The sequence below is a fragment of the Pelobates fuscus genome, chromosome 9 (genome assembly GCF_036172605.1).
Source record: "Pelobates fuscus isolate aPelFus1 chromosome 9, aPelFus1.pri, whole genome shotgun sequence".
NCBI classification, from domain to species: Eukaryota; Metazoa; Chordata; class Amphibia; order Anura; family Pelobatidae; genus Pelobates; species Pelobates fuscus.
In genome coordinates, this window is record NC_086325.1 from 106,497,507 (window position 1) to 106,511,611 (window position 14,105).

Consider the following 14,105-nt stretch of genomic DNA (forward strand, 5'->3'; position numbering starts at 1 on the left):
AGATGAAGGTTGTACTTGAGTCTTTTTTGCAGATAGATTACTATGTAATATTGCATCTTAAAATTATATGTTTACCATTAGAGATGATTTGGTTCGTTAAAAAAATGTTTGCTGCTTTTCCCCTTCTACCCCGGCTGTTAGTGCTGTGTGTGAGTGTGTGCTCCGGAGCCTGGCCTCGGCACACATTTCTTACTATTAAAAAAATATATAAAAAAAAAAAAATCACAAAACTCCTTTGGGAAACAAAACCCTAGAAAAATCCCTTTCTACAATTTTTTTTTTTTCCTCCTTTATCCAATGTTTTTTTAGTTTTTTTGTTTCCTTTTTTTTTCTCCCGCGCCCTCTCTCTGATTTTAAACGGCTCCAGAAAAAAAAAAAATAACCACACGGAAATAAGCAACGGAAGTACAACCAACCGACGACTTATTTTAAAAAAAAAAAAGGAAAAAAAAAATAGAAATCGCTTTAAAAAAACTCTCAGTGAAGGAAAAAATAACCCACCACCACCGAAGCGGCGAAGAGAATCCCCGGGCAGGACAAGGCCTCAGCTCGTGAGAGGCAGCGAGTAACCGTCACTCCGTGCAGTTTGTGTTTAATCTTTATAGAAAATGAATCCAAGTGCTCCCAGCTACCCCATGGCTTCCCTGTATGTTGGAGACCTGCACCCTGACGTAACAGAGGCTATGCTGTATGAGAAATTCAGTCCTGCTGGGCCAATTTTGTCAATCAGAGTCTGCAGGGATATGATCATAAGACGATCTCTTGGTTATGCTTATGTAAACTTTCAACAACCAGCTGATGCTGAACGTGCTTTGGATACAATGAACTTTGACGTCATAAAAGGCAAGCCAGTGCGTATAATGTGGTCTCAGCGTGATCCATCTCTCCGTAAAAGTGGAGTAGGCAACATTTTCATCAAGAATCTGGACAAATCCATTGATAACAAAGCACTGTATGATACATTTTCTGCATTTGGGAATATCCTATCATGCAAGGTGGTGTGTGATGAAAATGGTTCGAAGGGCTATGGATTTGTTCACTTCGAAACCCAGGAGGCTGCAGAGAGGGCAATTGATAAAATGAATGGCATGCTTTTGAATGACCGCAAAGTATTTGTTGGGAGATTCAAGTCCCGCAAAGAACGAGAAGCAGAGCTCGGTGCAAGAGCAAAGGAGTTCACAAATGTCTACATAAAGAATTTTGGTGAAGACATGGATGACGAGAGACTTAAAGAAATGTTTGGCAAATATGGACCAGCCCTCAGTGTTAAAGTTATGACAGACGAAAGCGGAAAGTCCAAAGGCTTTGGTTTTGTTTCTTTTGAAAGACATGAGGATGCCCAGAAGGCTGTAGATGACATGAACGGAAAAGATATGAATGGCAAAGCAATCTATGTTGGCCGTGCCCAGAAAAAGGTGGAAAGGCAAACCGAGTTGAAGAGAAAATTTGAACAAATGAAACAGGACCGAATTACTAGATACCAGGGTGTTAACCTTTATGTAAAAAACTTGGATGATGGCATTGATGATGAGCGTCTTCGCAAAGAATTTTCACCCTTCGGGACAATCACAAGTGCTAAGGTAATGATCGAAGGTGGTCGAAGCAAAGGATTTGGATTTGTGTGCTTCTCCTCCCCTGAAGAGGCCACCAAAGCAGTCACTGAAATGAATGGTAGAATTGTAGCCACAAAGCCTCTGTATGTTGCTCTGGCACAGCGCAAGGAAGAGAGGCAAGCACATCTGACCAACCAGTACATGCAGAGAATGGCAAGTGTTCGTGCTGTACCCAATCCAGTGATCAGCCCCTCAATCCAGTGAGCCACCACCCTCCAGCTACTTCATGGCTGCAATCCCACCTGCTCAAAATCGTGCTGCATACTACCCTGGACAGCTTGCTCAGATTAGACCAAGCCCCCGTTGGACTGCTCAAGGTGCCAGGCATCCATTCCAGAACATGCCAGGTGCCATCCGCCCTGCTGCTCCAAGACCACCAACCTTTGGAGCAATGAGACCAACCTCTTCCCAGGTCCCACGTGTTGTGTCTGCGCAGCGCGTTGCAAATACATCAACACAGACCATGGGTCCTAGGCCAACAGCTGCTGCAGCGGCTGCTGCTGCTACTTCTACTGTGCGTTCTGTTACTCAATATAAATATGCCGCTGGTGTCCGTAATCTTCAACAACATCTTAGTACCCAACCTCAAGTTGCAATGCAGCAGCCTGCTGTCCATATGCAAGGCCAAGAGCCTCTGACTGCTTCCATGCTGGCCTCTGCTCCTCCACAGGAGCAAAAACAAATGCTGGGTGAGCGTCTGTTCCCACTGATCCAAGCTATGCATCCTAATCTCGCTGGTAAGATTACTGGCATGTTGCTGGAGATTGATAATTCTGAGCTGCTTCACATGCTGGAGTCTCCAGAATCTCTCCGCTCTAAGGTGGATGAAGCTGTTGCTGTGTTGCAAGCCCACCAAGCTAAGGAGGCTGCCCAAAAGGCTGTGAGCAATGCTACTGGCGTGGCTGCTGTTTAACATGCATGCAGATGGAACTTCAAAGAACTTCACTGAAAAATTTCAAAACATGGAAAAACTTAAATCTTGCAAAAACACTGCAAAACAAAATAAAATCACATAAAAAAGGAAAGGAAACTTCAATGCTTACGTACGGAGTAAATGCCAGGTCTGGCAGGTATTGCTAGTCCTAGATATTAAAAAAAAAAAAAAAAAGCAAAATATAAAATCAAACGTAATGTTTTTTTAGACCCGGGGAAAGGCATTTTGAAAAACAGTACGGGAAGTTAAGCATTCCTTTCTTTAATTTTTGTAATTCTTTACTGTGGAAAAGCTCAGAATTTCACCACAGTAGGTTGTGGGGAATGATAGCTGGGCAAAGAAACATAATTTGGATTATAAAAAAAATTCTTGCTTTAATAAACTTTACTTAAAACACCAAAAAAAAAAAAATGTTTGCTGTGTGCGACGGGTGGAGGGCGCAGCGCGGAAGGGGCGATGGCCCCTCTCCCCCGCCCACTTTTTTTTCTCTCTTTCTTTTTCCCTTTTCTTAACGCACCATTTCACTTCTCCCTTATCCCGCATACTTCCTGGCCCATTCCTTCGACTTCTCTCTCTCCTTACCTTCCTCACTTAATGACAGACGAAAACGCTATAGCACGGCCCTAACATGAATATTTACGCCAAAGCAATTCTGGGACACTGACATACATACCGATTTGCCGACTCCCATTTATGCCTTAACCATTCCCTGACATTGACACTCACTTCGACATGAAACAAGATGGGCGCTTCCCACCTACTCCACAAGGTGGACATGGCCCAAGGATGACCTGAGAGAAAGGGCTTCTCGCATAAAGACGCATTGTAACACCACGACAAAGACCAAGGTACGACAACCAGGTTGGGGCGGACACACCGTTGACCGCACAAAAAGGCTCAGGGTCAAAAGTGTGCACATTGGCCCCATAGGAATAAGCCCACAAGGAGGGCTAAACACATTATGGTGTCTACTTACTATGCCTAAACTGGAACATAAGGCTGCAAATTTACATACTGTTCATGTCGAAGCTGTTCACTAAACTTATTCCTGTACTGTAATGTAACCCTACTCGCATTGACGGTTTTGTACTTAAATTTGAAAACCCAAAATAAAGAATAAATAAAATAAATGTTTTATGTTTTTGGTTTGTCTAAAATTTATTCTCATATCTTTGTTTTCTCCAAAATCCAATTAAACTTTTTTCAAATTTTGGACAACCATTAGATGACCACACTGAATTTGTGTGTGTGTATGTATGGTGCATGTATGTATGTGTTTATATGTTCAGTATATTGTTTTTGTACCCTTTGCTTTGACATTTGTTTTTACTGGAGGAATTTGTCATCAAGCTCCAAAATGTAAGAAACTAAAATCTTTATAATAGCCAATCTGCTTGAAAAAAAAAAATCTCTCCAAATCAGCTATTTTCACAGATTGATTATTTTGTCTTTAAATTTGGCATTCAGATTTACATATGTTACAATTCAATATTTACAAAATAAATTGTTGCACTACTCGAATAAAAAGTATAATAGAGATTCAGACGATTCTACTTGTCAAACAATATTTGGAAAGTCACTCAAGAAAGTTAGCTGGTTACTTATTAAAACGTTTTCTTTTTTTCCTCTCTCATTGTAAACCTGTCTCACTTTGTCTTTATTTCACAGGTCTATAAATATATATGGATTATTGGAGCTAGTTCTAAATCACCCATGTTTTATGGGAGCAAAGAATGGCCTTTTTGGACAATCCCTTGATTATCTTGGCCCATATTCGTCAATCCCATGTTACAAGCGATGACACTGGCATGTGCGAAATGGTTCTCATTGACCATGATGTGGATTTGGAAAAGCTGTACCCAACTTCATTTTCTGGGGAGACCGCTGCATCGCAGGGGAATGGAGAGACTCAGGGTTATGTCTACTCCCAATCTGTAGATATCACATCTAGTTGGGATTTTGGAATAAGGAGGAGATCAAATACAGGTAACTCATGAAAAAACATAACCTTTTCACAATTTATAGATTATTTAAGTTTTTTATGTGTTAGAAATATGATGTAAGTTTTAGTACAGCAAACCTCTTTAAAGTCAGTATTATCTTTACTTATCACTATATTTGACAAGTATGAAAACAATTAAAAGTAGAAACCAACACTATAAGATGCAATAAGATCCTCACCTGGCAGTCAGCATAGAGAAGGTATAAAGAAAATATATAAAATAAAATGTTTCTATTTCTCCTCATCATTTACAATGTGTGCCCTAGCTGTGACTGAAGAAAACTAAATTGCGATATAATTTACTAAATATACATTTTAAAAAACAGCCTTCCTTTTCTTGAAAATGTTTTTTTCTTTTCCTGAGCTGTGGCTTTCATATTTCAACTACTATTGAACTCTCATATATTAGATAATACACTTTGTGTTTTCAGTCAGTTTCCACGACATTTGTGGTTTAAGGCCTACTTTGGTCTTTTTAGCTTTATCTGTGTTTGCTGTTGTGACCTTGTGTTATATTGAAAATGTCAATAAAAACTTTACTCACAAGACAGCAAAAAAAAAAAAAAAGCCATCATATGAAAAAGTTTACACTAGTATACAAATTATAGGTGACTTTCAATGTTTTATTCAAGGTACCAGTATGCTAATTGGTCTGTGATCCTGGTTTGTTACTGTATCTGTCAGGGCCAGGTTCGCTTAAGGGTTTTAGGAGCGGCTTATGTTTTGAAATAGGCCCAAACAGATGAAATCTAAATGTCCATTTCTTTATGTGTTTATTATGAAATAGACTAAAGCAATTCCAGTGGATCTCAAGTCTTATCAAATTCTCTGAGCACGGATGCTGTGTTGTAGGGTGTGTGTGTGTGTGTGTGTGGCTGCTTTCCTTGTCTGTGTTCTCAAAACCAGATATGTAACACTGTAATCATGCAGTAGGCAGGTTGTCTGGACCAGCTGTAATTTTACTATGTCACACTTGTATTGAGCAAGAGCAAATCTGCTATGAAATTTGGAAATCACTTCCTTTCATTAAGTATCAAATTAACACCATATAAAATATATAAGATCTATAACTGTAAAGGTACCCGTTCTCCCCCATTGTAAGTAGTGACACTGTTTTAAAACAGTTCCATTTCTTATCTGATTACTACTGAGCGCGGCGCTTACAGTCTCTTGCTTGGACCACTCTTAACCAATGTGATAAGTACTGCACTGCCAGGCTTAGCTCAGACTAAGATATTCAGGCTGTCCTGTAGACTGTAGTGCTGGTGGACTGCGGTACCTGGCGGACCGCAAGTAACAAATTGCTCTAAAATAGTTTGACAAGTTACAGTGCTGGTTGCCAGGGCACTCAAGACCTCATAACCAGTTCTGTGTGCTGTAGTGGTTATAGTGTTTAGAGTGTTCCTTTAAATATTTCAGCTTCAGGCTCGTGCTGCCTTATATCCAGCTGTGTTTTTGTGTCAGCCTTCTGTATTTTAACCCCTTAAGGACAGAGCCAAATGTACACGTTGTGAACAAAACAAAACGTAAACAAAACCCAACACTTATTATATATCATTTTATTCAGGGGAAACATGGCTTTCATTTAATATCAAATATTTAGCTATGAAACATAATTTAATATGAAAAAAATGGGAGAAAATAAGAATTTTTTTATTTTTTTAGTTCTACATGACATTTTAACTGTCAATGTCATAATACTGTTTGCTTTTACTGCAATAAAATACACATTTGTATTCAGCAAAGTCTCACGTGTAAAACAGTACCCCCTATGTACAGGTTTTATGGTGTTTTGGGAAGTTACAGGGTCAAATATAGCACGTTACATTTGAAATTAAAATTCGCCAGATTGTTTACGTTGCCTTTGAGACTGTATAGTAGCCCAGGAATGAAATTTACACCCATAATGGCATACCATTTGCAATAGTAGACAACCCAAGGTATTGCAAATGGGGTATGTCCAGTCTTTTTTAGTAGCCATTTGGTCACAAACACTGGCCAAAGTTAGCGTTCATATTTGTTTGTGTGTGAAAAATGCAAAAAACGCCAATTTTGGCCAGTGTTTGTGACTAAGTGGCTACTAAAAAAGACTGGACATACCCCATTTGCAATACCTTGGGTTGTCTACTATTGCAAATGGTATGCCATCATAGGGGTAATTTTCATTCTTGGGCTACCATAGGGTCTCAAAGGCAACGTAACCAATCTGGCGAATTTTAATGTGAAAAAAATGAAACACAAGCCTTATATTTGACTGTAACTTTTGAAAACACCATAAAACCTGTACATGAGGGGTACTGTTGTACTCGGGAGACTTCTCTGAACACAAATATTTGTGTTTCAAAACAGTAAAAAGTATCACAGCAATAATATCGTCCGTGTAAGTGCTGTTTGTGCGTGAAAAATGCAAAAAACGTCACTTTTACTGGCGATATCATCGTTGTAATACGTTTTACTGTTTTGAAACACTAATATTTGTGTTCAGCGAAGTCTCCCGAGTAAAACAGTACCCCCCATGTACAGGTTTTTTGGTGTCTTGGAAAGTTATAGGGTTAAATATAGTGCTAGCAAATTAAATTCCCTATACTTTCGGCATGGGTTGTCAGGCAGGTCCCGCTAATTGTAATTAATTAAAATACCTAATTATGTAAAAATATTACATAAATATATATGTAGAATTAATATATGTGTATATATATATATATATATATATATACACATAAGAAAAGAGTGCACTCATATATATATATATATGTATGTATGTGTGTATATATATATATGTGTGTGTGTATGTATATATATATAGTGATATATATATGTATCTATTTATGTATATAGATATATATATTATTTTGTTCTACGTGTATTTTGATTTTAATATATATATATATATATTAATATCACAATACAATTAGAACGAAACAACACACATCTATAGATTTTTTTTATTTTTTAACGTATTAAATATATATATTTAATCAGTATCAGTCTACGTGTAATTTGATAATATATATATATATATATATATATATATATATATATATATAATTATATATATTAATAGTAAAATACACCTAGACAGTGTGTGTATATATATATATACTTAGATATAATATATATGATCTAAGTATATAATTTTTTTATATATATGATCTAAGTACCGTATATACTCGAGTATAAGCCGACCCGAATATAAGCCGAGGCCCCTAATTTTACCCCAAAAAACTGGGAAAACGTATTGACTCGAGTATAAGACTAGGGTGGGAAATGCAGCAGCTACTGGTAAATTTCTAAATAAAATTAGATCCTAAAAAAATATATTAATTGAATATTTAAATGCAGTGTGTGTGTATGAATGCAGTGTGAGTGTATGAATGCAGTGTGTGTATGAGTGCAGCGTGTGTGTATGAGTGCAGCGTGTGTGTATGAGTGCAGCGTGTGTGTGTATGAGTGCAGCGTGTGTGTGTATGAATGCAGTGTGTGTGTATGAATGCAGTGTGTGTGTATGAATGCAGTGTGTGTGTGTGTGTATGCGTGCAGTGTGTGTGTGTATGAGTGCAGTGTGTGTGTGTATGAGTGCAGTGTGTGTGTATGAATGCAGTGTGTGTATGAATGCAGTGTGTATGAGTGCAGTGTGTTTGTATGAGTGCAGTGTGTGTATGTGTGCAGTGTGTGTGTGTGTATGTGTGCAGTGTGTGTGTATGAATGCAGTGTGTGTATGAGTGCAGTGTGTGCAGTGTGTTGCAGAGCCTTGGTGGGGGTGGGCAATTTTTTTTTATTATTTTAATTTTTTTATTATTATTTATTATTATTTTTATTTAATTCAATTATTATTATTATTTTATTATTATTTAATTTAATTATTATTATTAATATATCTTTTTTTGTCCCCCCTCCCTGCTTGATATATGGCAGGGAGGGGGGCTCTCCTTCCCTGGTGGTCCAGCATTGGTAGTTCAGTGGGGGGGAGAGGGGGGCTGGCAGAGAGTTTACTTACCTCTCCTGCAGCTCCTGTCCGCTCTCTCCTCCTCCGCTCCGTCCGGTCAGCTCTTCTGTCAGCTCACACTGTAAGTGTGCTCTCGCGAGATTTACATTGGGAGCTGACCGAGGTGCTGAACGGACGGCGCGGAGGAGGAGAGAGCTGACAGGAGCTGCAGGAGAGGTAAGTAAGCTCTCTGACAGCCCCCACAGCCCCTGTCTGTATTATGGCAATGCAAATTGCCATAATACAGACTATTAACTCGAGTATAAGCAGAGTTGGGGTTTTTCAGCACAAAAAATGTGCTGAAAAACTCGGCTTATACTCGAGTATATACAGTATATAATTTTTTTTTTTTTCTCACTGATTTTAACTTTATTTTATTTGATTTCCAGCCAGTAGGGGGACTAACTGTCATTACAGGCAGTCCCCCTGCTGGCAATGCAGCAGCCAGCTAACCCGGCCATGTGATTGTGAGGTCCTCCCAAGGACCTCACTCTCACATGGCCGGGGGGGCCGGAGGAGGTAGGATCCGCCGCGGGGGACTCCCTGGGATCCCGGGTAAGTAACAAAAACCGTGAGGGCGTACTATTACGCCCTGCGGCGTTTAGAGCCGCTTAGAATATGGCGTAATAGTACGCCCTCCCGTTTTAAGGGGTTTATATAAATCATATTTAAATATAATTGAGTGAATTATGTAATTTAATAGAACCTATAAATCTTTCAGGTGTTTTTATTTTTTTATTAGAAAAATATCTAATACATACTTCATATTTTTTAACAACATATAACAATACAGATACAAACATCTTACTCAGGACTTACTGACATGGTGTGGGTACTTTTTTTCTATTACTGTAGCGCAGGGCCGGCGCGTCCATAAGGCGGCATAGGCGGCCGCCTTAGGGCGCCAGAGGAGGGGGGGGCGCAAAAATCCGAATCTCCTGCCTCTGGCTGGAGACTCGGATTTTTAATCTTACCTCTCTCCCTGCAGCCAGCACACAGCAGGAGCCTGGCAGTGAAGTCAGCCGTCCTCCTCTGATGATGTCAGAAGGGGGCGGGACTTCTACTGCTCCCAGACTCCCCAGCGGTCCTGATTGCAGCTCCAGCCTCCAGTGCAGCCCGTCCCAGCCGACCACCAGGGGTAAGGTTCTCCCTCCTGGCCCAAGGTAAGGGTGGGGGAAGAACTTGTAGCATTTTTTTTTTTTTTTAAATCAAAACGTTTTTTTTTCAGTCCCTTTCTAAAGCCCCTGCCCCTGCCCCCACCATACTTCCCCTGCCCCCACCATACTATTCCTGCCCCCACCATTCTCCCCCTGCCCCCACCATACTCCTCCTGCCCCCACCATACTCCCCCTGCCCCACCATACTCCCCCTGCCCCCACCATACTATCCCTGCCCCCACTATACTCCCCCTGCCCCCACCATACTATCCCTGCCCCCACCATACTATCCCTGCCCCCACTATACACCCCCTGCCCCCACTATACTCCACCTGTCCCCACCATACTATCCCTGCCCCCACTATACTATCCCTGCCCCCACTATACTATCCCTGCCCCACTATACTATCCCTGCCCCACTATACTATCCCTGCCCCCACCATACTCCCCCTGCCCCCATCATACTATCCCTGCCCCCACTATACTATCCCTGCCCCCACTATACACCCCCTGCCCCCACTATACTCCACCTGCCCCCACCATACTATCCCTGCCCCACGATACTATCCCTGCCCCCACTATACTATCCCTGCCCCCACTATACTATCCCTGCCCCCACCATATTATCCCTGCCCCACCATATTATCCCTGCCCCACTATACTATCCCTGCCCCCACCATATTATCCCTGCCCCACCATACTCCCCCTGCCCCCACCACACTCCCCCTGCCCCCACCATACTCCCCCTGCCCCCACCATACTCCCCCTGCCCCCACTATACTCCCCCTGCCCCCACTATACGTCCCCTGCCCCCACTATACGTCCCCTGCCCCCACTATACTTCCCCTGCCCCCACTATACTCCCCCTGCCCCCACTATACACCCCCTGCCCCCACTATACTCCCCCTGCCCCCACTATACTCCCCTGCCCCCACTATACTCCACCTGCCCCACCATACTATCCCTGCCCCCACCATACTATCCCTGCCCCCACCATACTATCCCTGCCCCCACCATACTATCCCTGCCCCCACCATACTATCCCTGCCCCCACTATACTATCCCTGCCCCCACTATACTATCCCTGCCCCCACTATACTATCCCTGCCCCCACTATACTATCCCTGCCCCCACTATACTATCCCTGCCCCCACTATACACCCCCTGCCCCCACTATACACCCCCCGCCCCCACTATACTATCCCTGCCCCCACTATACTATCCCTGCCACCACCATATTATCCCTGTCCCACCATACTCCCCCTGCCCCACTATACTCCCCCTGCCCCCACTATACTCCCCCTGCCCCCACTATACTCCCCCTGCCCCCACTATACTCCCTCTGCCCCCGCTATACTCCCTCTGCCCCCGCTATACTCCCCCTGCCCCCGCTATACTCCCCCTGCCCCCGCTATACTCCCCCTGCCCCCGCTATACTCCCCCTGCCCCCGCTATACTCCCCCTGCCCCCGCCATACTCCCCCTGCCCCCGCCATACTCTCCCTGCCCCCGCCATACTCTCCCTGCCCCCGCCATACTCTCCCTGCCCCCGCCATACTCTCCCTGCCCCCGCCATACTCTCCCTGCCCCCACCATACTCTCCCTGCCCCCACCATACTCTCCCTGCCACCTCTATACTACCCCTGCCACCTCTTTAGCCCCTGCCCCACCATACTACCCCTGCCCCCTTTACAGCCCCATGTGCCCCTCTACAGCACTTCTATTTCCCTCTATAGCCCCTGCCCCACCATACTGCCCCCTTTACAGACCCTGCCCCACTATACTACCCCTGCCCCCACTATACTGCCCCTGCCCCACTATACTGCCCCTGCTCCCACTATACTCCCCCTGCCCCCACCATACTCCCCCTGCCCCCCACCATACTCCCCCTGCCCCCCACCATACTCCCCCTGCCCCCCACCATACTCCCCCTGCCCCCCACCATACTCCCCCTGCCCCCACCATACTCCCCCTGCCCCCACCATACTCCCCCTGCCCCCCACCATACTCCCCCTGGCCCCACCATACTCCCCCTGGCCCCACCATACTCCCCCTGCCCCCACCATACTCCCCCTGCCCCCACCATAATCCCCCCTGCCCCCACCATAATCCCCCCTGCCCCTACCATAATCCCCCCTGCCCCTACCATACTCCCCCCTGCCCCTACCATACTCCCCCCTGCCCCTACCATACTCCCCCCTGCCCCACCATACTGCCCCCACTATACTATCACTGCCCCCACCATATTCCCCTGCTACCCCTATAGCCCCTGCCCCCACCATACTACCCCTGCCACCACCATACTGCCCCTGCCCCCTCTACAGCCCCTGCCCCTCCAAACTGCCCCACCATACTACCCCTGCCCCCTTTACAGCCCCTCAATAGCCCCTGCCCCACCATAGTGCACCTGCCCCCTCTACTGCCCCATGTGCCCCTCTACAGCACTTCTATTTCCCTCTATAGCCCCTGCCCCACCATACTGCCCCCTCTATAGCCCCCGCCCCTCTATGTCCCTCTTATAGCCCCTGCCCCACCATACTGCCCCTGCCCCCTCTACAGCCCCTGCCCCACCAAACTGCCTCACCATACTACCCCTACCCCTTAACAGCCCCTCTATAGCCCCTGTCCCACCATACTACCCCGCCCCTTAACAGCCCCTCTATAGCCTCTGTCCCCACTCTACTGCCCCATGTGCCCCTCTCCAGCACTTCTATTTCCCTCTATAGACCCTGCCCCCACCATACTGCCCATGTCCCCTCTACGTCCCTCTATAGCCCCTGCCCCACCATACTGCCCCATGTGCCCCTCTACAGCACCTCTATAGCCCCTGCCCCCACCATACTGACCCTGTCCTCCTCTACTGCCCCCTGTGCCACTCTACAGCAGCTCTATTTCCCTCCATAACCCCTGCCCCACCATACTGCCCCTCTACAGCTCCTCTATTTCCCTCTACAGCCCCTGCCCTGTCTACAGCCCCTCTTTCCCTCTAAAGCCTCTGCCCATACCATACTGCCCATGCACCCCCTATACAGCCCCTGTCCCCACTATACTGCCCATGCCCCCCATATTGCTTTTGTGCCCCCCTCTTTATCCCCTGTGCCGCCTCCTATTTCCCTCTACAGCCCCTGCCTCTGCCCCCCTTTCACACGCCTCAACTGCCCCTGTCTCCCCCCTCTACTTCCTCTACCCGCCTCAACAGCCCCTGTCCCCCCTCTACTTCCCATTTACCCCCTACCATACTGTCCTTGTGACACCACTTTATTGCCTCAGTGTCCCTCGATACAGCCTGTGCCCACACCATACTGCCCCTGTGTCCCCCTCTACTGCCCCTGTTTCCCACCATACTGCCCGTTTCCAACCACATTGCCCCTTTGCTCCCACCACAGCCCCTATACTCCCTTCTACAGCCTCTAACTCCCTTACTTCACATCCCTTCCACTCCCTTTTACCCCATAACTCCAGTACAGCCCCTATTCCCTTACTACATTCCTTACCCCCACTACAGCCCCTCTCCCCCAATTGCTGCCCATATCCCCCACACTACAGCCCCTGTTCCCACTTGCAGCCATCAACCTACTTCAGTCCCTAACCCCCTACTACAGCCCCAATTCCCCACTACATTTCCTAAGCCCCCAATTAAAGCCCCTAACTCTCAACTACAGCCCCTGTCCCCCTACTACAGCCCTTAACTCCTTAATTAGAGCCCCTATTATCCCACTAAAACTCACTACCACCACCCACCCCCCACCCAAGACTAGGTTCTGGATCTGCCCCTGCTCTGTATACCTGTCTGCATGTCTCTGTATGACTATGTCTGTCTGTGTCTGTATGTCTCTATATGACTGTGTCCGTGTGTTTCTGAATGTCCCTGTATGCCTGTGTCTGTATGTCTCTGTATGACCGTATCCATATGTCTCTGTATGCCTTGTTCTGTATATCTTTGTGTGACTGTCTGTGTATATATGTCCCTGCATGCCTGTGTAAGTATGTCTCTGTATGCCTGCATCTTCATGTCTCTGTATGTCTGTGTTTGTATAACTGTGTCTTTATTTATCTATATGCCAGTGTCTGCATGTCTCTGTGTGTGTGTGTCTGTATGACTGTATGTCTGTGTACCTGTATGTGTTGATTGTATGACTGTGTGCCTGTATGGCTGTGTTTGTTTGATTGTGTGCCTGCATATTTCTGTGACTATGTGCCTGTATGTGTGTGTAGATATATATCTATGTCTATATGGCTTGGGAGGGAAAAGTTACACAAAGGAGCCTGAGGGGAAGAGGGACACACAAAAAACAGGCTGAGGGGAGAGACCCACAGAAAAGGGCTGTGGGAAAGAAAGACACACAAAGGGGCTGGGGGGGGGGGGCAGGAGATACACATGGGGGTTGTAAGAGACATACAAGGGGGTGTAAGAC

General features: G+C 45.3%; 2 protein-coding genes across 2 annotated transcripts in view; both read left to right on the forward strand.

Moving 5' to 3' along the window:
* The first annotated feature begins 463 nt into the window (after positions 1-463).
* LOC134572945 (polyadenylate-binding protein 1-like) lies at positions 464-2,734 on the forward strand. Its single transcript, XM_063432285.1, is given in 2 exon segments — positions 464-1,802; positions 1,804-2,734. Coding segments are annotated over 2 exon segments (1,917 nt in total). The 5' UTR covers positions 464-608; the 3' UTR covers positions 2,527-2,734.
* Positions 2,735-4,215: 1,481 nt separating this feature from the next.
* Positions 4,216-14,105, forward strand: part of MAPKAP1 (MAPK associated protein 1) — a 180,254-nt gene continuing 170,364 nt past the window's right edge. Inside the window, exon 1 of the mRNA XM_063431062.1 lies at positions 4,216-4,533. Within this exon, the coding sequence (XP_063287132.1) occupies positions 4,281-4,533 (253 nt within the window). The 5' untranslated portion in view covers positions 4,216-4,280. The remainder of the gene's footprint in view (positions 4,534-14,105) is intronic.